The following is a 25,483-nucleotide window of genomic DNA, read 5'->3' on the forward strand; positions in this document are numbered from 1 at the left end:
TACAGAACTAAAGAACCCATTCAGTAGCTCCGCCTTCTCTTGATCGCCCGTGACAACCTCCCCATTATCATTATTAAGGGGTCCTACATGCTCTGTCCTTGGTTTTTTTGCATTTATATATCTAAAAAAATATTTAGGATTAGTTTTGCTTTCTTTGGCCACCTGTCTCTCGTTTTGAATTTTTGCTGTTTTTATTACATTTTTACAGATTTTATTAAGCTCTTTGTACTGTTTAAATGTTATAGCTGACCCATCAGATTTGAATTTTTTGAAGGCTATTTTTTTGTTGTTTATTGCTCTTTTAACATCATTTGTCAGCCATGTAGGATTTAGTTTTAATCGTTTATATTTGTTCCCCTTTGGTATATATTTAGCTGTATAGTTATTTAGAGTTGATTTAAAGATGTCCCATTTACCTTCTGTATCAGTATTTGAGAACACCTCCCCCCAGTCTGTGTCCTGTAGTGCAACCCTCAGCCCAGGGAAGTTTGCCTTTTTAAAGTTATATGTTTTTGCCTTCCCCGCCTGTCTTTGTTTTCTACATTTTAAGTCAAAAGTAACTATATTGTGGTCGCTATTACCAGGGTTTTCCTGCACAGTTACATTACCAACCAGCTCTGTGTTGTTGGAAATGATCAGATCCAACAAGGCATCACTTCTTGTTGGGTCCTCCACAGACTGGCCCATAAAATTATCCTGCAATAAATTTAGGAATTGTCGCCCCTTTGTAGTTTTAGCCAACCCCGGACCCCAATCTATATCTGGATAGTTAAAATCTCCCATTATTACCACTGTACCTGCCCGGGCGGCCCTCTCTATTTGTTTATGAAGCCGACCTTCTATCTCTTCAGTGATATTAGGGGGTCTGTAGATTACACCAAGTATAATTTTTTCAGTATTTCCCTCCTTTTGTAATTCTACCCACAGTGATTCCACCTCCTCAGAATCATCACACACTATGGCATCGTTCACACTGACTTTCATACCACTTCTTACATACAGACAGACTCCATCAACTTTTCTGTTCATTCTATCCTTGCGAAACAATGTAAATCCCTGCAGATTGACAGCCCAGTCATGCGAGGAGTCCAGCCATGTCTCAGTGACCCCAACTATAGCAATATGTTCCTCCAGTATCAAGGCCTCAAGCTCCCCAATTTTATTTGCTAGGCTTCTGGCATTTGTGAACATACACTTTACATTTCCATCCTTTATGTTATTGGGGTTAATGGGATTCAAGGGTGTAAGTTTTATTTTCCTATGAAGCCTATTCCTATTAACTATTCTAACCCCTCCATCTGCTCCACCCCCAGGTATATTTATAATTCCCACCTCTCTATCTACACTATCTTCCCCCTCTTTTCTGTAGGCTCCCTCCCCCCAAGTCCCTAGTTTAAACACTCCTCCACCCTTCTAGCCATCTTCTCCCCAAGCAAAGCTGCACCCTCCCCATTGAGGTGCAGCCCGTCCCTACGGTAGAGCCGGTAACCGACAGCGAAGTCAGCCCAGTTCTCCATGAACCCAAACCCTTCCTTCCTACACCAGCTTCTGAGCCACTTGTTTACCTCCCTGATCTCCCGCTGCCTCTCTGGTGCGGCTCGTGGTACTGGTAGTATTTCAGAAAATACTACCTTGGAGGTCCTTGCCTTAAGCTTGCGGCCTAAGTCCCTGAAATCATTTTTAAGGACACTCCACCTACCTCTTACTTTGTCATTGGTGCCAATATGTACCATGACTGCTGGGTCCTCTCCAGCCCCGCCCAGCAATCTGTCAACCCGATCCGCGATGTGCCGAACTCGTGCGCCAGGCAGACAACACACTGTTCGGTCACTGTTATGGTCTCCTCATGCTGCCAAAACCTCCACGCTGTGCCATTCAACCACTATATGGTCTCCTCATGCTGCCAACACCTCCACGCTGTGCCATTCAACCACTATATGGTCTCCTTACACTGATGCCACCACCAGGCTCTGTCATTATGCTGCTCTGCGGCAGTGATTCTAAAAGTGATGCCGGTAATCTGCATGTTATTCTGAATAACAGTATTATTTCATTACCCAAGCACACTCCATATGCGTTTTAGAACACAGCAAAGTGTTCTATATCCCTATTGAGGCTGTCTGTAGGCTAGAAATAGCTTTTTTTTAATTTGGATTGAAAGAAACTTTTTCGGAAAATTCAGCAAATTGGCCGAATCGAATTTTTGACAAGTCCGCTCATCTCTAGTGGCAACGTCACAAATGAAACTATGTTGGGGGATACCATTCCGAGGCTGCAGCTCAAGGAGGGTGTGCTTTGCGGTTTAAGAATGGCTGAAGTGCATGCAAAGTTTCCTTCCCATTCTTAGGATGTCTTACAATCTGGGGGTAACACTTCAGGAACTCCTTGAAAACTATTTTTAACACGTGTGCCATGCAGGACGCATGGGTCACCCTTCCTTGTCACATCGCGGCCAAGATATTCTTCCTGTTGTCGGTCACCATGGTTCCCATTTCCAGTTTTCGTGGAGTAAGCTATGCTCCAATTTCTTTATGAATGACTTTTAGCAGTTCATCCCCTGAGTGACTCTTTTTGCCAAGGCAAACCATGTGAAGAACAGAGTGACACCGCTGTGCCCTGCATACATCATATGCTGAAGGGCCACTGAGACTTATCTGGGTAGTGGATGCTGAGGACACGGTGGAGGATGAGGAGGCGGAGTCGCACACTGTCACAGGACCAACGGGCTGAGAGCATGGAGGAGGAAGTGGCGTGACCTGTCCAAGTTGGGGTTGTGGCTGTGCAGAACTACATTCACCCAGTGAGCCGTAAAGGACATGTTACTGCTCCAGACGTCGGCGCTGCCGTGCACTTTGGTACACACCGACAGGCTCAAGGACTGGCCCTCCTTATCTTCCACAAAATTGTGCAGGGCTGGTACTGCCTTCTTCACAAAGAAATGACGGCTTGGCCCTCTCCACCTCGGCTCGGCACAAGCCATCAGTTCTCTGAAAGGTGCAGAGTCCACCACTTGAAAAGGGAGGGACTGCAGCACCAGCAACTTAGACAGGAGCACATTCAGATTATGTGCCGTTGGATGAGTGGGCGCATACTGTTGTCTCTTGGACATGGCTTCGCCGATGGAATGTTGGCGGAATGGCAGACTAAAAGTGGGAGAAGCAGGAGCATCTGGAGCGACAGAAGGAGGGTATGACACACAGCTCCCTTCGGCTGAGGTGGTGGAACCTTGGCTGGATGAAGGTGGGAGCGGCTGGACACTGGGTGATGCAGCAGTCTGGACCACTATGTCAGAGCCACGGTTCTCCCAGGCCGCTTTATGGTGGCGAAGCATGTGTTGACGCAGGGTTCTTGGTGCCAACATTGGGACCATGGCCACGCTTCACCTTCTGTCGACATGTGAACCTCCTCTGGATGCTTGATGAAAAACTGCCACACCACAGAGTAGCTGATTTTCCCAACAACAGTCCGTACTAATTGACTGCTACCGCTGCCGTCTCTACGAACCCCTGTTCCACTACCTCCTGGGAAGGTAGGTTGCCGTGAAGCAGGTGGTCTCTTCTGGGCACTTTTGGCTCCAGAATTTTCACTTCTGCCACCATGCTGACTGCCAACCATGCTACCGCCTTGCTGTCTCTGCTGTTGCCTCAAGGGAAACCTGCAACTGTGATGATGATGAAGCCTCTTCTGCACCCGTCTCCCAATTGCGTTCAGCTTCATCATCATCAAGTGTCTGCACCTCACTGATGTCCTCCTCAGGTTCCTCAACAGTGTCTTCTTCAGGACCCTGAACCCTGGGGACACCGCCTCCCACGTCACTCTCCTCATCACTACTTGCCCGCCTAGCGGAGGAAGTGGCGCATGTGTCCTCCACTTCCTGGCTGAGCAGAAGCTGCTGACTGTCCTCTATTAGATCTTCCTCAGTGAATAGTGAAGCTGAACCCACGGCATAAGATACTTCTGTAGGAGAGGGAACAGCATAGGACAGAGGCAATGGGAGGACCGGGACTACTCCCAGGCCATGCCAGCTGAGGGTTGTGTCTGAGGAACCCACCGACTGTTGACTGAGGTTGTCAGATGTCACTTGTGATGAAGTGGATGACCGTGTTAACCAATCGACGACGGCAGATGGATTGCTGGTCGAGACACGGCCGCTAACTAATAACGGGAGCTCAGGCCTCTCGCTGCAACTCCTGCTGCCAATCACCCCTACTCTGCTGCGACCTCTGCCTGTATAATTTAGGCCTCTGCTACTCCTCTGTGCACGTCCTGGCACTTCTCTGCCTGACATACTTAGTGCATATATGAGGGAGTACAATACGCTTCACTAATCTTAAAACAATATTTGTCTAGAACAGCAGCAGGTGTAGGCCCTTGACAGATTAACAGGAACAAAATAGTACACTTCTTAGATGTAGGTATGTGGTATGCACTGATAAGGGCAGAAAAATGCTCTACAGTACACTTTAAAAAAGTATCTGAATACAACACCAACCGATGAGTACTTTTGGCTGTCCTTTGACAGTATGTAGGCCCTTGTCAGATTAACAGGTACAAAATAGTACACTACTTAGATGTAGGTATGTGGTACGCACATATGAGGGCAAAAAAATGCGCTACAGTACACTTGGAAAATGTGTTTTCATGAAACAACAGCCAGTTTTTAGTTTTCCCTGGCCTTTCACTGTATGTAGGCTTGTTACAGATTAACAGGTACAAAAAAGTGCGCTACATAGATGTAGGTATGTGGTATGCACGTGTCAGCGCAAAAGATGCGCTACAGTACACTTGGAAAATGTATTTTCGTAAAACACCAGCTGGTGATTACTTTTGCTTGGACTTTCACAGTGTGTAGGCCCTTGACAGATTTACAGGTACAAAATGGTACACTGCTTAGATGTAGGTATGCGGTATGCACTGATGAGGACAGAAAATGCGCTATAATATGCCAAAAAACTCAGTATTTTTGTAAAACACCAGCTGGTGAGTACTATTGCTTGGACTTTCACAGTATGTAGGCCCTTGACAGATTAACAGGTACAATATGGTACACTACTTAGATGTAGGTATGTGGTATGCACGTATGAGGGCAAAAAAATGCCCTACAGTACACTTGGAAAATGTATTTTCATGAAACAGCAGCCAGTTATTAGTTTTCCCTGGCCTTTCACTATATGTAGGCTTTTTACAAATTAACAGGTACAAAAATGTGCACTACTTAGATGTAGGTATGTGGTATGCATGTATGAGCGCAAAAAATGCGCTACAGTACACTTGGAATTTTTTTTTCGTAAAACACCAGCCGGTGATTACTTTTGCCTAAACTTTCCCAGTATCTAGACTTGTTACAGATACAAAATAGTAGACTGCTTTGATGTAGGTATGTGGTATGCACGTATGAGGGCAGAAAAATGCACTACAGTCTGCTAAAAAAAACTTGTTTTTGCACAGCAGCAGGACACAACAGTACAGCACCACAAAAAAAATTTGCACTCTGTCACAGAGTATTAAGAATGGTGCGAACTGCTCGTTATTATACCGTCTACAGACTAATATAAGCAGCAGATGATTACACAGAATTGCGCTGAAAAATCATTCCTGCCTCCTGTGATACGGTTCATGAAGTTCAGGCAGCTTGTTGATATGTATGAGGCAGTGAAAAGCTATCTGCCCCTCTCTGATAAAATGCTGAATAAAGTGACTGGAAAGTTAATGTCTGGCGTAAAAATCCTTTTCAGTGAGAACAAGAATGGCATGAAATGAGAAGCCGCAAAATGGCTGACGATTATATAGGGCTGTGATATCACAGGGGTCAGTGATTGTTGATAGGCTGCATCCTGCATGTGATTCAGGGTCATCCCGCCTACCTCCCTTCCCACCTGGCCTTCCCAGCATCCCCTGCCCCATGTACTGACATGTGGATCCGCCATTTTAGGTGTCTTGGAGCCTGGAACGCTGTTAAATGGAGTTTAATGAAGCGATTTGCGTGATAGAATCGCGTCCATAACCACATTCATTGCAAATCAATGACTATGGCTATAATTATGCTCTATAGGGGTGATATATTCACTACTCACTACTCACTACTCAGGACAGACACTCATCTATAAGGGGCAAAAACCACCTCCCACATCCCAAATTGCTACAAAAGCAGTTTTTGCCCATTTGTTATGCCGTCAGGGCACCCCTCCTACCTTGATGCACGTTTCGGTTCTTTCTCAAGAGGCCATGCTTATGGCTGACAAGAGCGGGTTTTTATATCACTGCACAAACTGTATATGTGAAATTAGTTTTCACCTTTCTCCTGTGTGCACTTTAATCAGTGCTGTGGAATTTTTTTCACCAAACACCTGTTTTATATTGTTGTATATGTAAATGATTTTAATATTGTGAAAAAAATTAAGATGATATTTTTTTCAACATGGCTAGTTTGTCTTTATAATATAATCTATAAAAAAAAAAGTAAATTTATCAGAGCCATTAATCGGCCCCATCTTATGTATTCTGATTTATTTACTCATTTGTTAAGTCTTAATATGCTCATCTATTTTTATTTCTGCAGAGTTTTCTTAAGAGCGATTGACAAGTTTGCCAGAACCATGAACCAAAAATATCTTGAAAACATGAGTTTTGAAGTGCAGGTAAAGTAATATTTTGTTCATATATCTAATAAACTACAGTGGTTTGTAATTCCAGCCCAGTTATAAATGGCACAGGGTAAATACAATTCTCCAAACGGACAAAAAAACTACTATATAAGATGATGTCACACATAGTCATTTAATGGAAAATGCTGTATTTTTGTGGCATGTTTCCTGGGTTTTATTTATCTGTTTCTTTTTTGTTGTTGCATAAAAATTTCAGTCAATGTTTTCTAAAATATAGTATTGAAATATAAAACATATTAAACATGCTTTCTTTTGGTACTTTTTTTCACCTTTGTTGTGTTTTTTTGTTTGCTGTTTTTTTTTAGTTTATATAAATATATACAGTATATATTTTAAAATGCATATTAAAATGGTAACTAAAAATGATTGCAGACAAAACAAGTGTGGAGGAGACAAGAATCCCTTATAAATTTACTAGAAAAATAGTATATTACTATAATATTGTGTATATGTATTTTAATAAAATATTCTACACACAGCCTTGCAAAATTGTACATTACATGGCTGTCATGTGATACATATAAATCCTGGATTATCAGACTTTGTTTTTTGACAATTGATAGATTCATGATTTCACTGTATTATTATTATTATTGATACTATTATTGAAGTATCGTAACATTATTAAAAAAAAAAGTTAAAATCCACTTTGATAAGATGCCAAACCATCCTAAGTTTGAACATAGGCTGAGAGAAGGGAGAGAAGACTACTAGCTGACTACTTACCAAGAGTACAGAGGTGTAAAATTGTCTGTGGAGAATTGGCCTTGTTTTTGCAGTCACTCTGTTCCCACTCAATGCTCCTTTGGATAGGGGATAAGATGTCTAGGGCTGGAGTACCCCTTTAAAGTCTATGGGAAGTAGTAAATATCTTGTGAGTGTGTTGGCAAAGTCTGTCCGGGCATGCTGGGAGTTGTAGTTTCACAACAGCTGGAGGCCCCCTGGTTTATAGTATACAGTATTAGGTTTTGTATGCTCTGGTCGGCCCCCGCCTGCAGCCACACACGGGAGCCGTCCCGGGCACATAAAAAGAAGTATTCCTATCCCGGACATCCCTGTGTCCCGAAAAATCTTTTCGGGACATAAGGATGTCCGCCGGTCACTCACCATTCCCCGGCGTCCTCCTGCGATCCTCCTTCTGTCCCTCGCTTCTCCGCCTCTATGGTCGTATGCACGGGACGTCACTGACAGGATCGTCGCAGGAGAACACGCGCTGGCCGGGGCCTGGTAAGTGACCGCGTCATCTTCTTCAGTGTTCCGGTCACCGCTCCTCCGGTCCCGGCACCTACTGCTATGGTCCATAGACCATAGCAGTAGATGTGACCCCGGGCCAGAGGAGCGGTGACTGGATCACTGTGGGGGCAGCAGTACAGACATACAGCCTCCAGCCATACACTGTACATGGCTGGAAGCTTTATGTCTGTGGGGTGGGGGGAAGCTGCCTACTATTGTGGGGGAACTGCTGACCTAATGTGGGGGGGAGCTGCCTACAAATGTGGGGGGAGCTGCCTGATATTGTTGGGGGGGGGAGCTGCCTACAAATGTAGGGGGAGCTGCCTAATATTGTTGGGGGGAGCTGCCTAATATTGTTGGGGGGAATTGCCTAATATTGTGGGGGGGAGCTGCCTAATATTGTAGGCGAACTGCCTACTATTGTGGGCAACCTGCCTACTATTGTGGGGGAACTGCTGACCTAATGTGGGGGGGAGCTGCCTACAAATGTGGGGGGAGCTGCCTAATATTGTTGGGGGGAGCTGCCTAATATCGTGGGGGAACTGCCAACTATTGTGGGGAACCTGCCTACTATTGTGGTGGAAATGCTGACCTAATGTGGGGTAGCTGCCTACTATTGTTGGGGAGCTGCCTACTATTGTGGGGGAGCTGCCTACTATTGTTGGGGAGCTGCCTACTATTGTGGGGGAGCTGCCTACTATTGTGGGGGAGCTGCCTACTATTGTGGTGGAAATGCTGACCTAATGTGGGGGTGCTGCCTACTATTGTTGGGGAGCTGCCTACTATTGTGGGGGAGCTGCCTACTATTGTTGGAGAGCTGCCTACTATTGTGGGGGAGCTGCCTATTAATGTGGGGGAACTCCCGACCTAATGTGGGGTAGCTGGCAATCTAATGGGGGGGAATCTAATGTAATGAGCGGAGAGCTGCATTTCACCAGAAGACGGGTAGAAGTCATTTTCGGTATTGGTATCGGTTTCGGCCGGACATTTTTTTAAATTTCGGTTTAGTTTCGGTTCTAAAATGTCCATTTCGGTGCACCTCTAAATAAATAAATATATATATATATATATACATATATATATATACATATATATATATATATATATATATATATATATATATATATATAATATATTATACAGCAAGATATAGCAATGATTTCTTTACTCCAGAAAGAATGCCTCTGTATGACACTCTTGACCGTTACCTGTCCAAGAAATGGTGTGTTGGCATAGTGTCTAAGGAAATCCATGAGCTTGTTTTGCTGCGAAGAGCTGTTGGATAGCTGTTAGGGTATAAAAGCAAACTATACCTTTCCTCAAGTTTAGAGATGAGCGGACTTACAGTAAATTTGATACAAACTTCTCGGCTCGGCAGTTGATTACTTTAGCCTGCGTAAATTAGTTCAGCTTTCAGGTGCTCCGGTGGGCTGGAAAAGGTGGATACATTCCTAGGAAAGAGTCTCCTAGGACTGTATCCACCTTTTTGAACTAATTTATGCAGGATAAGTCATCAACTGCCGAAAAGTTTGTGACGAATCAAATCTACTGTAAGTTCGCTCATCTCTACTCAAGTTGATGGTGCCAAATTTGCCAATCTTATAAAATTAATATACAGTAATCCCTCAACTTACAATGGTCTCAACATACAATAGTTTCAACATACACTGGTCTTTTCTGGAACATTGTAACTTGAAACCAGACTCAACATACAATGCTATGGAATCTGAAAAACGTGTCAATGGCTGGAAGAACTGACCAATCAGAATGGATATTTCACTGGTAAAACCCCTGTATTCCTAAAGTGTATGCACTGACTGGTGTCTGGTAGCGCCCCCTACAGTTTAAGGAGTTATTACATGTTCTGTACTCTTTACCTGGGCCAGGGTTAGCTGCTTCTTTGGACACCAGGTTAGGGCGGCTCCATTTTCCTTTTTTTTAGGACATTGTGTACTGTACAGGACCCTGAAGAAGCGTCTGTCCTCTACATAGACCAAAGAGGGTGCCTCCAGCTGTTGCAAAACTACAACTCCCCGCATGCCCGGACAGCCGAAGGCTGTCTGGGCATGCTGGGAGTTGTAGTTTTGCAACAGCTGGAGGCACCCTGGTTTTTTAAACACTGAAATAGACAGTGATTTACAGCTCCCAGCAGATCTTTCTTACTTTTATATGTAAGGATTTGCTTTATTTGTATTAGTTATCTACCTATTTATCTTTAATCCTCACTTTTTCCTATTTTTTGGATGACATTTTGGTGGCTTCAGAACCAATTACCAGGTTTCCATAGAGTTCTGGTCTCAACATACAATGGTTTCAACATACAATGGTCCTCCTGGAACCAATTAATATTGTAACTTGAGGGACTACTGTATATAGCTGCACTCACCATTACTATGGTTTCTTCTTTATTAGTCACAAAAACAGGATACATAAAGAGAATGACTGCAGGGGTGTACATGAATAGGCGATCAATCACCTTTTTCTTCTTTTGATATATTCATTATGGACTGATATGTTGAAGCAGAAATATTGTGGCTGATTGGCACTAGTACATGTGTGGGTAGGAGGCATGAAGACGCCGGTGAACAAGCACCTAAACCAGAGCTTTGCCAGATTATCTTTGGTTGGAAATCTTAAAAAATTGCCTTTCTATTTGTCAGCCAAGTGTCAGAGGCCACAGCTGACATACCTCCTCGCTTTCCTTCATTACCCAGACCATATTTGATTGATGTAAAGGGCTGTAGAGTCAGCTGAGACGGAGCAGAGAGGTTATTGTAAGCAAGGAGGTGTGCCAGGCTGTGGTGATTGAGCAGCTCATCCCCCTTCTTGACACTTGGCTGAGAAATAAAAAGGCAGTTTGATAAATTTGGCAACCACCATCAGCTCCGGGAAAGGTACAGTATGCTTTAATACCCTAACTGATATTACATTTTTTTTCTTATTACTGAATCCGTCAGATGGGCGTCATTTTGATGCGCTGTGGTGCTAGGAGGTATGGGTGGGCTTATCGAGGCCGGGGAAGTGAATAACTTACATCAATGCAGTACATGCTCCCATTGCTTCCTTCTGACATAGTCAGTCTCACGAGATCATGCTGGCTATGTCAGTGGCAAGTGATGGGAGTGCACTCTGCACGGATGGAAGTTATTCATGCCCCCAGTTCAGCCCTGGGCGTGTCGACAAACCATAAAGAGGTAGGAAATCAGCCCCCCCTAAAGAATCTATGCACACCACTACATTACGTCTTTAGAAATTACCATAGGTACTCTTTCAATGGTAACTCTCATTAAAAAATTTTTTGCTATTGCATGGTAAATAAAAAATATTTCTAATATACTTTGTTTAAAAAAAAGAAGTTTTCTATGTTTTAATTGTGCTTAAAAAAGCTCAAGAGCACATTTTTCCCCATCTCATACATAGACTTTGGACCGAAGCCCAAACAAAGGAAGTGCAGCCTGGAGTGCTGAGGGGGGGTTGCCCAGCCTTATCCAATCATAGCTCATCTCCCACTTAACTGCCATATGCTGTTTGTTGGACAGCACTCCAGGCTGCACTTCCTGTGTTTGAGCTTCTGTCCAAAGTCTGCGTATGAGATGGGGGGAAATGTGCTCTTGAGCTTTTTTTAGTACAAATAAAACATAGAAAACTTCATTTTTTTTTAAAACAAAGTAAATAAGAAATATTTTTTATTTACCATAAGGAGTGCAATAGCAAAAATTTGTTTTAATGAGAGTGGCCATTTAATCTCTTGGGGACGCAGGGCGTAAGGATACGCCTTGAGTATTTCCGGTCCCCACCACTCACCGGGCGGGAACCGGAACGGGATGCATGCTGAAATCATTCAGCAGGCATCCTGTGACAACGTCTGGAGGGGTCCTGAGACCCCCCCATGTTGGCGATCACCGCAAATCGCTGATCATTTCAGATCAGCTATTTTTGGCAATTCCGGGTCAATCGGGTCCGGGTGACCCGGAAAAAAAGGATGATAGGTGCCGTCCAAGATGGCACCTATCATCCTTTAGCAGCAGGAGTGAGGTGGCATTGGTGCCACCTCACGATCGGCCAGATTCGTCGGCCGTTATCGGCCAACAAATCAGGACGCATGCTGTGGGGGTGTCCCTAAATGCACCCGCTCCGCCCCTGTTCCGGAGTGCGAGAGCAGGTGCCAGGAGCCCTCACCTGAGGCTGGGGCCCCCGATCCTCAGCATCGGCAGAGTATCGAGGCCCCAACAGCGAAGGCGCAGCAGCAGGAGGTAAGGCTGGCCTCCTGCTGTTGCTAAGCAACAACACCCAGCATGCACACAAGGGCATGCTGGGAGTTGTTTCTATGCAACAGCAGAAGGCACAACTATAACTCCCAGCATGCCCTTTGGTAGTTTGTGCATGCTGGGGGTTGTAGTTATGCAACAGCTGGAGGCACATTTTTGTGCCTCCAGCTGTTGCATAACTGCAACCCCCAGCATGCACGGACAGCCAAAGGGCATGCTGGGAGTTGCAGTAGTGTGCCTCCAGCTGTTGCATAACTACAAGTCCCAGCATGCCCTTCAGCTGTAAGTGCATGATGAGAGTTGTAGTTTTGCAACAGCTGAAGGCACGCTGGTTGCAAAACACTGAGTTAAGTAATAAAGTGTTTTGCAACTAGTGTGCCTCCAGTTGTAGCATAACTACAACCCCCAGCGTGCTGGGAGTTTTAGTAGTATGAATCCGGCTGTTGCATAACTACAAGTCCAAGCATGCCCTTCGGCTATCACTGCATGCTGAGAGTTGTAGCTTTTTGCAACAGCTGAAAGCTCACTGGTTGCAAAACACTGAGTTTTTTTTTACCTAACTCAGTGTTTCACAACCAGTGGTCCTCCAGCTGTTGCAAACTACAACTGCCAGCATTCACTGATAGACCATACATGCTGGGAGTTGTAGTTTTGCAACAGCTGGAGGCACACTGGTTGTAAAACACTGAATTAAGTACAAACTCTCAGTGTTTTGCAACAGTGCGCCTCCAGCTGTTGCATAACTACAACCCCCAGCAGGAGGCACGACAACCAAAGGGCATTCTGGGGTTTGTAGTTTAGCAACAGGTGGAGGTTTGCCTCCCCCCCATGTGAATGTACAGGGTACACGGGTGGGTTTACAGTGAGTTTCTCGCTGCAAGTTTGAGATGCAGCAAATTTTTCGCTTCAGCTCAAACTCCCAGCGGGAAACTCGTTGTAAACCTCTGCCAGTGGGAATGTACCCTAAAAACACTACACTATACTATACCTACACAAAAGTAAAACACTACATTTATACATACCCCTACACAGTTACCCCCCCCCACCCCCCCAATGAAAATGAAAAACATCTGGTACGGCACTGTTTCCAAAACGGAGCCTCTGGCTGTTGCAGAACAAGAACTCCCAGTATTGCCGGACGGCCATTGACTGTCCAGGCATCCTGGGAGTTTTGCAACAGCTGGAGGCACCCTGTTTAGGAAACACTGCCATAGGGTAATTTTGGTGTCGGAGACAAGTGTAATTCTTGCATCTGGGTCCATCACTATGCGAATCCCTAATTTAGGCCTCAAATGCGCATGGTGGTCTCTCACTTCGGAGCCCTTTCATATTTCAAGGCAACAATTTAATGCGACATATGGGGTATTTCCGAAATTGCCTAACAAATTTTTGGGGGCTTTTTCTTTTTTTACCCCTTATAAAAAAATTAAGTTGGGGGTCTACACTTGCATGTTATTGTGAAAAAAAAATTTTTTTTTACACTAACATGCTGGTGTTGCCCCATACTTTACATTTTCGCAAGAGGTAAAACGGAAAAAAGACCCCAAAATTTTTAACGCAATTTCTCCTTAGTACGGAAATACCCAATGTGTGGGCGTAAAATGCTCTGCGGACGCACAACAAGGCTCAGGAGTGAGAGCGCACTATGTACATTTGAGGCCTAAATAGGTGATTTGCACAGGGGTGGCTGATTTTACAGCGGTTCTGACATAAACGCAAAAAAATAAATACCCACATGTGACCCCATTTTGGAAAATACACCCCTCACGGAACGTAACAAGGGGTATAGTGAGCCTTAACACCCCACAGGTGTTTGACAATCTTCGTTAAAGTTGGATGGGAAAATGAAAAAAAAAATTTCACAAAAATGCTGGTGTTACTTAAAATTTTTCATTTTCACAAGGGAAAATAGGGGAAAAAGCCCCCCAAAATGTGTATTACTATTTTTTCTAAGTATATAAATACCCCATATGTGGATGTAAAATGCTCTGTGGGTGAACTACAATGCTCAGAAGAGAAGGAGCGCCATTGAGCTTCTGGAGAGAAAATTTGTCCAGAATTGAAGTCACGTGTGTTTACAAAGCCCCCAAAGCCAGAACAATGGACCCCCAGCACATGTGACCCCATTTTGGAAACTACACCCCTCATGGAACGTAATAAGGGGTGCAGTGAGCATTTAAATTCCACAGGTGTCTGACAGATTTTTGGTACAGTGGTCCGTAAAAATGAAAAAATTTAATTTTTCATTTGCACAGCCTACTGTTCCAAAGATCTGTCAAACGCCAATGGGGTATAAATGCTCACTGCACCCCTTATTGAATTCTATGAGGGGTGTAGTTTCCAAAATGGGGTCACATGTGGGGGGGTCCACTGTTCTGGCACCACGGGGGGCTTTGTAAATGCACATGGCCCCCAACTTCCATTCCAAACAAATTCTCTATCCAAAAGCTCAATGGTGCTCCTCTTCTTAGCATTGTAGTTCACCCACAGAGCATTTTACATCCACTCATGGGGTATTTCCATACTCAGAAGAAATGGGGTTACAAATTTTGGGGGGCATTTTCTCCTATTACCCCTTGTAAAAATGTAAAATGTGGGGAAAACCTGCATTTTAGTGAGAATTTTTTTTTTTCCATTTACACATCTGACTTTAACGAAAAAGTTGTCAAAAACCTGTGGGGTGTTAAGGCTCACTGTACCCGTGGTTACATTTCTTGAGGCATGTAGTTTCCAAAGTAGTATGCCATGTGTATTTTTTTTTGCTGTTATGGCACCATAGGGGCTTCCTAAATGCGACATGCCCCCCAAAAACCATTTCAGCAAAATTCACTCTCCAAAATCCCATTGTCGCTCCTTCCCTTCTGAGCTGTCTAGTACACCCACAGAGCACTTTACATCTACATATGAGGTATTTCCTTACTTGAGAGAAATTGGGTTACAAATTTTGGGGGGACTTCTCTCCTTTTACCCCTTGTAAAAATAAAAAAAAATGGCTCTACAAGAACATGCAAGTGTAAAAAATTAAGATTTTTAATTTTCTCTTTCACTTTGCTGCTATTCCTGTGAAGCACCTAAAAAGCCTCACAGAAAAGCCCCTCAAATATACTTTAAAGGGGTTCTCCGGTGCTTACACATCTTATCCCCTATCCAAAGGATAGGGGATAAGATGCCTGATCGGGGGAGTCCCGCAGCTGGGGACGCCCGTGATCATGCACGCGGCACCCGTTTGTAATCAGTCCCCGAAGCGTGTTCGCTCCGGGTCTGATTACGGGTGACTACAGGGCCAGCGGCGTGTGACGTCACGCTCCGTCCCTCAATGCAAGCCTACGGGAGGGGGCGTGATAGCTATCATGCCCCCTCCAGTAGGCTTGCATTGAGGGGCGGAGCGTGACGTTACACGGGGGCAGAGGCGAACACGATCCGGGGACTGATTACAAACGGGGTGCCGCGTGCATGATCACGGGTGTCCCCAGCTGTGGGACTCCCGTGATCAGGCATCCTTTGGATAGGGGATAAGATGTGTAAGCACCAGAGAACCCCTTTAAACTTAACTGGTCCCTGCTGAAAAATGCTAATTTTGATTTTTTATTTTATTTTTTTTTTAATTGCTGCTATACTTGGAAGCCCCCTAATGTCTTCTAAAAGTAAAAACATGTCTACTTTATGATGCCAACATAAGGTAGACATATTGACCCAGATTTATCAAACTGCATAAGAGAAGAAGTGGAGTGATTTTCCCACAGCAACCAATCACAGCTCAGCTAACGATCTGAGGTAAAGTGAAACCTGAACTGTGATTGGTTTCTGTGGGGAAATCACTCCACTTTTTCTCTCACACAGTTTGATAAATCTGGGCCATTGTATTTGTGAATCAATATATAATTTATTTGGAATGTCCATTTTCCTTACAAGCAGAAAGTTTCTAAGTTAGAAAAATGCTACATTTTCATTTTCATCAAATTTGGGGATTTTTCACCAAGAAAGGATGCAAGTAACAACAAAAAATTACCAGTATGTTAAAGTGGACTATGTCATGAAAAACAATCTTGGAATCAGAATAAATGGCAAAAAAATCTCAGAGTTATTAATGCATAAAGTGAGAGTGAGAGTGGTCAGAATTGCAAAAAAAGAGGTGAAAATGAGTCCTATGGGGTTAAAGGAAGATGGCACAGAGTAGAAATAGGCAACAACACAGTGTGGAAATAATGTCAAAGGAAATTCAGAAAATGTATTCTAGAACTTTGGTGCAGGGTAAAATCACTACAACTGGCAAATAGTCAATGGTAAACTACAAATAGATGCTCTCTAACCTTTCCTCGTGACTCAACATATTCTTAACATGTAAACCAAAAACCCTTGATTTTACATTATTCTATCAAAATATATTCATGCTATGTGTGACTGTATGTGCATGCAGTGGTTGTGATGTGAATTGCAGCCTGTCAAGGGTTTTACTATTATGTTCCAATAATGTATTGGATTTGTATTGTGTTAATTTGAAGTTCATGGATATGTAAAGCCAGGTTCGTACTATGATTGTGCCTTCCATGGCAGGTCAGCATCATGCCAAAAAAAAGGATGCCGATGTATAGGAGTGCTGATAGGCATGGGCCCCATAGACTCTAATGACCCAATAGCTACTAACTTCAGGTCATTTCCCCAAACATATATGGATTTTGACTTGAACCATAAAACGTTTGCTGTGCTTTAGGGTTTAAGCCTAAAAATGTATACCTTTGGAAAATGACCTGAATATAGTCACTAACTATGTTTGCGACATTAAAGTCTATAGGGCCCTTGCTTCTCTGTGCTCCTATTTGTCAGCTTCCCATTTTGGCAGAATGCTGGCCTATATGAGCAATGGAAGGCACAATTGTAGAGTGAATGCACCATAAGCTGGACATATCTGGGTGAACTCGTCTGTTCTTACAGTGCTGCATAATGTTACAGCCGCAAGGTCAGCGGGAAAGGAGAAAGTGAGGTAACTCTATTATAGATAGTTTAGACAGGGAAGTACGGCAATTCATTCAATACCTAGCTAATGTAAGTGTTAAAATAATACATTTTTTCCCTACGCTTTTTTTCTCTGCATTAAAGTCAATAGAAAAAACACTCTGATGCTGCACTCAGGACATGCTTGAACATTAGTCTAATAAAATACCGGAAATGCTAAATCATATTTTCTCACTGCTATGGTTTGAAATAATACAAAGAATAATTATTTAGCATAAAAACCATAAACATGCCCAGATAGAAACCAGCCGTAGGGTATTTTAATCCTTATATTCTTTATTTGATGAAGTTATCAATTGCAAATTCTGACACAATTTGTTTGACACAAGTAACTATTTGATGTTGGCAGATTTCATTGGATGGTAGATTGCCTGTCAGATTTGCCTTTGAGTTGTCAATGGGTCCAGAACTGCCAGTGACACACAAAATTGAAAACTAATTGAAATGCAGACAAACTTGGCATTCTGTGGGCTTAGTGCTAATTCACTATGCCAAGAAATAAAACGACTGGAACTGTAAGCTGACAAACAATTGCGGGGCCATTATTCTTCTTGATTATTTGCACAAACTAATAGGCAGCGCTGTCCTTTAAACTATAAAGTTCAGGAGACACATTAAAATTATCCACACTTGAATTTCTAGTCACGCAGTCATGTACCGTAGAATAAAATGAATACAATGAATGTGTATGTACTTTTTGGCCATGGATCATGATGCTGATAGTTGTCACTATTTAAGCCCAGTGTCTCAATAAGGGAGATCATTGGGGTCCTGCAAAGACACTGTTCAGAATTGGAAGCATTACGCTCCTACCTTTTAGGTAATTACTTGTTCGCTGCCAGGAATTGGCTCACGTGGGCCTCTGGATGTGCAAAACTACAAGATGTAATTATATGGCACAAAATCATTGGGAATAGTCACAATAATGGTGACTATCTGCATATAATTTAGCATGAAGGACCACCCACTTTAAAACCTTTCTCAGACTGAGCAGAGATTTACATGAATAAATGACAAGTTATCCTGGTTCTTTTCCTACAAGTGTATATATGTGTGTGTATGTATGTATGTATGTAACAATTGGTCATTCTGAGCTAAGTAGGCAAGTGGGTGTTCTTACTCAGTAAATGGTGACTATCTGTGTATAATTTAGCATTGTCAATCACTAAATAGAACTTCCTACTTTTTACTACTTAGCCAAGAATAAGCAAAGATTTACATAAATAAATGGCAAGCTATATTGGAAATTTTCCACAAGTACATACATATATATATATATATATATATATATATATATATATATATATATGTATACACTGCTCAAAAAATAAAGGGAACACTATGATAACACATCCTAGATCTGAATGAACTAATCCTATGTAATACTTTCATCTTTACATAGTTGAATGTGCTGACAACAAAATCACACAAAAATCATCAATGGAAATCTAATTTATCAACCCATGGAGGTCTGGATATGGAGTCACACTCAAAATCAAAGTGGAAAACCACACTACAAGCTGATCCAACTTTGATGTAATGTCCTTAAATCAAGTCAAAATGAGGCTCAATAGTGTGTGTGGCCTCCACGTGCCTGTATGGCCTCCCTACAATGCCTGGGCATGCTCCTGATGAGGTGGTGGATGGTCTCCTGAGGGATGTCCTTCCAGACCTGGACTAAAGCATCCACCAACTCCTGGACAATCTGTGGTGCAACGTGGAGTTGGTGGATGGAGCGAGACATGATGTCCCAGATGTGCTCAATCGGATTCAGGTCTGGGGAACGGGCGGGCCAGTCCATAGCATCAATGCCTTCCTTGCAGGAACTGCTGACACACTCCAGCCACATGAGGTCTAGCATTGTCTTGCATTGTCTTCTGCATCCTGGAGAAATCCAGGGCAACTGCACCAGCATATGGTCTCACAAGGGGTCTGAGGATCTCATCTCAGTACCTAATGGCAGTCAGGATACCTCTGGCAAGCACATGGAGGGCTGTGTGACCCCCCCCCCCCCCCCCCAAAGAAATGCCACCCAACACCGTTTGAGTGGACACATGCACATTTGTGGCCTGCTGGAGGTCATTTTGCAGGGCTCTGGCAGTGCTCCTCCTGCTCCTCCTTGCACAGAGGCGGAGGTAGGGGTCCTGCTGCTGGGTTGTTGCCCTCCTACGGCCTCCTCCACGTCTCCAGATATACTGTCCTGTTTCCTGGTTGCGCCTCTATGCTCTGGACACTATGCTGACAGACACAGCAAACCTTCTTGCCACAGCTCGCATTGATGTGCCATCCTGCATGAGCTGCACTACCTGAGCCACTTGTGTGGGTTGTAGACTCTGACTCATGCTACCACTAGAATGAAAGCACCGCCAGCATTCAAAAGTGACCCAAACATCAGCCAGGAAGCATAGGAACTGAGAAGTGGTCTGTGGTTACCACCTGCAGAGCCACTCCTTTATTGGGGGTGTCTTGCTAATTGCCTATAATTTCCACCTGTTGTCTGTTCCATTTGCACGACAGCATGTGAAATTGATTGTCAATCAGTGAGGCTTCCTGAGTGGACAGTGTGATTTCAGAGAAGTATTATAAAACAATCAGTAATTGGCTTCTATCTGTGTATAATTTGGCATGTAAAGGAAGCTGTCAGTCACTGAGTAAGACTGCCCACTTGACTACTTAGCCCAGAATGAGATTTACATGAATAAATGACAAGCTTTACTGGAACTTTTTCCCCAGAACTATATATCGGCCTTCTCAGCTCCTCCTTCTCTATAGCATGCTGCCACGGATTGGTTTGCATGTTCAACCTTCTTATTCTTCTTCTTTTTTTTTGGTCAGTTTCCACCAAATTTAGGTTTAAACTAAATAAATATAAGCCAAATATATGTTGTATCATGGGCATAGTTTCATGGAATGCAGGGGTAGCAGATAAACCAGGCCCTCTAATTCAAATACATATGTAATACAGCTATCTAACTATCTATCTATATATCTGTTTATCTCCTATCTTTCTATCTATCTATCTCATATATATCTATCTATCTTATATCTAACTCAAACTATCTGTCTCCTATCTATCTATTTATCTGTCTACCTATCTCTCTATCCATCTCATATCTATCTATCTAGCTCATATCTATCTATCTATCTATCTAATACCTATATCTTCTATCTATCTCATATATATATCTTCTATCTATATCTATATGTCTCTCAGTTTACAATGTGGGATAACATATTGTATCTACCTGTTTATCTCCTATCTATCTATCTCATATCTATCTATCTATCTATCTATCTATCTCATATCTATCTATCTATCTATCTATCTATCTCATATCTATCTATCTATCTATCTTTCTCATATCTATCTATCTATCTTATATCTATCTATCTATCTATCTATCTATCTATCTATCTATCTATATGTCTCTCAGTTTACAATGTGGGATAACATATTGTATCTATCTGTTTATCTCCCATCTATCTATCTCATATCTATCTATCTATCTATCTATCTATCTTATATCTATCTATCTCATATCTATCTATCTATCTATCTCATATATATCTATTTATCTTATATCTATCTATCTATCTATCTATCTATCTATCTGTCTCTCAGTTTACAATGTGGGGTAACATATTGTAACAATTACAGAGGCCATTGTGGTGCAGACAAATTAAGCAGCTGTTTACAATACACATTTGGTTGGAGCCCGACAATTCTGATAGTCTAATGCTTAGGGTTATTTATAACAAATAGGAAAATAAAGCAAACAACCGGCATTATATATACTGAACAAGTACCAATATGTCTATAGTAAAGAAAACATCATAAATTCCTATTTTGTGCATTAACCTTTTTTTCTGTGCCATGCTTTGTGCTATTTGCACTGCTTATTTATTAGCGTTATTTCTATACTCTTTGTCGAACATGATGATAAGAAGTGTTCAGTTTATGGTTGTGAAATGAAGTTGAATATTCTAGTGAAAGACATTACTGGCCCCGGGATGTACAAACTTGCAAATCTGCTCTTCACATCATCATTTTTTTTGCAGCTGTTGTTAGAAATGTAGCCAGTACCTATAATGAAGAGACATTTTCAGTATTACGCCCAATGTTATATGATCAATTAAACTTGCTTATGCAAATAATGTGTTTGGAGAACTGACTGCTGCCTGGTAGATAAGTACAAGATACACGCGCCTGCTATAAATGAAGAATTTGTATGTACTTGGTGTGAATACAATGCAATTCTCTTCAATCTATATTGTAATATTTTTTTCTCCTGCTTTACTTTTTTTGACTAAAATAATTATAATGTATACTGAACATTTAAAAAGTTATATAGGTAAGTTCACTTATGGTACATTTTTTTGCACCCTGCTCACCAAATTGTGTTGACCATCACTGACCACAGCATCTTTAGACTGCGTTTCCATAGGAACGCAGCCTTCGCGTCCATTCACACTGAGGAAATTCAGCGAGAAATTTCACAGCTAAATCTCCTTAAATGATCTTCAGTGTTCAGAATCAGCTCTTAAAGGGAAACGCCTGTACATACAATATTATATCCTATCTACAAACTAAGAAACAAGTGTCTAATTGCGGAGGGTCCGACCGCTGGGCCCCCTGCTATCTCCTGTCTGGTGCCCCGCTGTTCTGAACATTTGTGTTTAGAACAAAAGCTCTTCACTTGCACGGAGCGGGAGTGGTTAATACACCCCCTCCATGTATCTTGATGGGAGAGCCACAGATACAGTACTCGTGTATGTCCAGCTTTCCCATAGAGATCCATGGAGAGGGGGTGTTGACCACAGCTTTGTGTGGGTGTTGACAGTCTCCTTGATCGGTGTGGAGATCACTCCATGCACAACAAGAGCTGGGGCACCGGGCAGGAGATTGCAGGGGGTCCGGCCGACCTGTGGATAGGGAATAAGATGTTAGGTACTGGAGTTCTCCTTTAATGTCTGTGGCAATCTGCCGTGGACATGAGTGCTGTCCAATGGACAGACTGCACTTTTTTTGGCGGATTCTTCCAGAAGTTTGTACATGTTTAACCCCTTAAGGACCCAGCCATTTTACACCTTAGGACCCGGCCATTTTTTGCACATCTGACCACTGTCAATTTAAACATTAATAACTCTGGAATGCTTTTAGTTATCATTCTGATTCCGAGATTCTTTTTTCGTGACATATTCTACTTTAACTTAGTGGTAAAATTTTTTGGTAACTTGCATCCTTTCTTGGTGAAAAATCTCCAAATTTGATGAAAAATGTGAAAATTTTGCATTTTTCTAACTTTGAAGCTACTTTTGGAAGACACCAGAGGGCTTCAAAGTTCTGCAGCAATTTTCCAATTTTTCACAAAATTTCCAAAATCACAATTTTTCAGGGACCAGTTCAGGTTTGAAGTGGATTTGAAGGGTCTTCATCTTAGAAATACCCCACAAATGACCCCATTATAAAAACTGCACCCCCCAAAGTATTCAAAATGACATTCAGTCAGCATTTTAACCCTTTAGGTGTTTCACAGGAATAGCAGCAAAGTGAAGGAGAAAATTCACAATCTTCATTTTTTACACTCGCATGTTCTTGTAGACCCAATTTTTGAATTTTTACAAGGGGTAAAAGGAGAAAATGTATACTTATATTTGTAGCCCAATTTCTCTCGAGTAAGCACATACCTCATATGTCTATGTAAAGTGTTCGGCGGGCACAGTAGAGGGCTCAGAAGGGAAGGAGCGACAAGGGGATTTTGGAGCGTACGTTTTTCTGAAATGGTTTTTGGGGGGCATGTTGCATTTAGGAAGCCCTATGGTGCCAGAACAGGAAAAAAAACCACATGGCATACCATTTTGGAAACTAGACCCCTTGAGGAACGTAACAAGGAATAAAGTGAGCCTTAATACCCCACAGGTGTTTAACGACTTTTGCATATGTAAAAAATTTAAAAAAAAATTTCAATAAAATGTGTGTTTCCACCCAAATTTCACATTTTTGCAAGGGTTAATAGCAGAAAATACCCCCCAAAATTTGTAACCCCATCTCTTCTGAGTATGGAGGTACCCCATAAGTTGACATGAAGTGCACTATGGGCGAACTACAATGCTCAGAAGAGAAGGAGTCATATTTGGCTTTTTGAGAGCAAATTTTGCTCGGGGGCATGTCGCATTTAGGAAGCCCCTATGGTGCCAGGACAGCAAAAAATACCCACATGCCATACCATTTTGGAAACTAGACCCCTTGAGAAACGTAACAAGGAATAAAGTGAGCCTTAATACCCCACAGGGGTTTGACGACTTTTGCATACGTAAAAAAAAAAAAAAAATTTCACTAAAATGTGTGTTTCCCCCCAAATTTCACATTTTTGCAAGGGTTAATAGCAGAAAATACCCCCCAAAATTTGTAACCCCATCTCTTCCGAATATGGAGGTACCCCATAAGTTGACCTGAAGCGCACTACGGGCGAACTACAATGCTCAGAAGAGAAGGAGTCATATTTGGCTTTTTGAGAGCAAATTTAGCTCGGGGGGCTTGTCGCATTTAGGAAGCCCCAATGGTGCCAGAACAGCAAAATAACCCCCACATGGCATACCATTTTGGAAACTAGACCCCTTGAGGAACGTAACAAGGGGTACAGTGAGCATTTACCCCCGACTGGTGTCTGTCAGATCTTTGGAACAGTGGGCTGTACAAAATTTTTAATTTGCGCAGCCCACTGTTCCAAAGATCTGTCAGACACCAGTGGGGTGTAAATTCTCACTGCACCCCTCATTACATACCATGAGGGGTATAGTTTCACATGTGTTTTTTTTTTTTTTTGCGTTTGTCAAAACGGCTGTAACAATCAGCCACCCCTGTGCAAATCACCTCAAATGTACATGGTGCACTCTCCCTTCTGAGCCTTGTTGTGCGCCCCCAGAGCACTTTGCGCCCACATATGGGGTATCTCCGTAGTCGGGAGAAATTGCATTACAAATTTTGGGGGGCTTTTTTCCCTTTTATCTCTTGTCAAAATGAAAAGTATAGGGCAACACCAGCATGTTAGTGTAAAAAATGTATTTTTTTACACTAACATGCTGGTGTAGACCCCAACTTCCCCTTTTCATAAGGGGTGAAAGGAGAAAAAGCCCCCCAAAATTTGTAAGGCAATTTCTCCCGAGTACGGCGATACCCCATATGTGACCCTAAACTGTTGCCTTGAAATACGACAGGGCTCCGAAGTGAGAGCGCCATGCGCATTTGAGGCCTGAATTAGGGATTTGCATAGGGGTGGACATAGGGGTATTCTACGCCAGTGATTCCCAAACAGGGTGCCTCCAGCTGTTGCAAAACTCCCAGCATGCTTGGACAGTCAACGGCTGTCCGGCAATACTGGGAGTTGTTGTTTTGCAACAGCTGGAGGCTCCATTTTGGAAACAGTGGCGTACCAGACGTTTTTCATTTTTATTGGGGAGGGGAGGGGAGGGGGGCTGTGTAGGGGTATGTGTATATGTAGTGTTTTTTACTTTTTATTTTATTTTGTGTTAGTGTAGTGTAGTGTTTTTAGGGTACAGTCACACGGGCAGGGGGGGTTACAGCGATTTTCCCGCTGCGAGTTTGAGCTGCCGGGCAAAATTTGCTGCATCGCAAACTTGCAGCCTGATACTCACTGTAAGCCCCTGCCCATGTGAATGTACCCTGTACATTCACAGGGGGGGGACCTCCAGCTGTTGCAAAACTACAACTCCCAGCATGCACAGTCTATCAGTGCATGCTGGTAGTTATAGTTTTGCAACAGCTGGAGGCACACGGGTTGGGAAACACTGAGTTAGGAAACAGACAATGTTTCCCAACCAGTGTGCCTCCTGTTGCTGCAAAACCACAACTCCCAAACATTCTCAGGCATGCTGGGAGTAGTAGTTCGGCAACATCTTTAGAGCCAGATGTTGCCGAACTACAACTCCCAGCATGCTTGCAGTTGTAGTTTGCAACATCTGGAGGACTACAGTTTGCAGACCACTAATACAGTGGTTTCCAATCTGTTGCCTTCCAGATGTTGCAAAACGACAACTCCCAGTTTTCCAAAACTTTCCAGGCATGCTGGGAGTTGTAGTTCTGCAACATCTGAAGGGCCAGATGTTACAGAACTACAACTCCCAGCATGCCTGGACAGTAAGGGCATGCTGAGAATGTGTAGTTTTGCAACATCTGGAAGGGCACAGTGGTCTCCAAACTGTGGACCTCCAGATGTTGCAAAACTGCAACTACGAGGATGTCCAGATGCCAAGGGCTGTCTGGGCATGCTGGGAGTTGTAGTA

General features: G+C 42.9%; 1 protein-coding gene across 5 annotated transcripts in view; it reads left to right on the plus strand.

Moving 5' to 3' along the window:
• The window catches only part of DOCK2 (dedicator of cytokinesis 2), an 850,676-nt gene that overhangs the window by 639,838 nt on the left and 185,355 nt on the right, over positions 1–25,483 (plus strand). For all 5 annotated transcript variants that reach the window (XM_056516504.1, XM_056516506.1, XM_056516505.1 and 2 more), the window contains one exon: positions 6,560–6,638. In XM_056516504.1, the coding sequence (XP_056372479.1) occupies positions 6,560–6,638 (79 nt within the window). The remainder of the gene's footprint in view (positions 1–6,559; positions 6,639–25,483) is intronic.

Source organism: Hyla sarda, chromosome 4 (genome assembly GCF_029499605.1).
Source record: "Hyla sarda isolate aHylSar1 chromosome 4, aHylSar1.hap1, whole genome shotgun sequence".
Lineage (NCBI taxonomy): Eukaryota > Metazoa > Chordata > Amphibia > Anura > Hylidae > Hyla > Hyla sarda.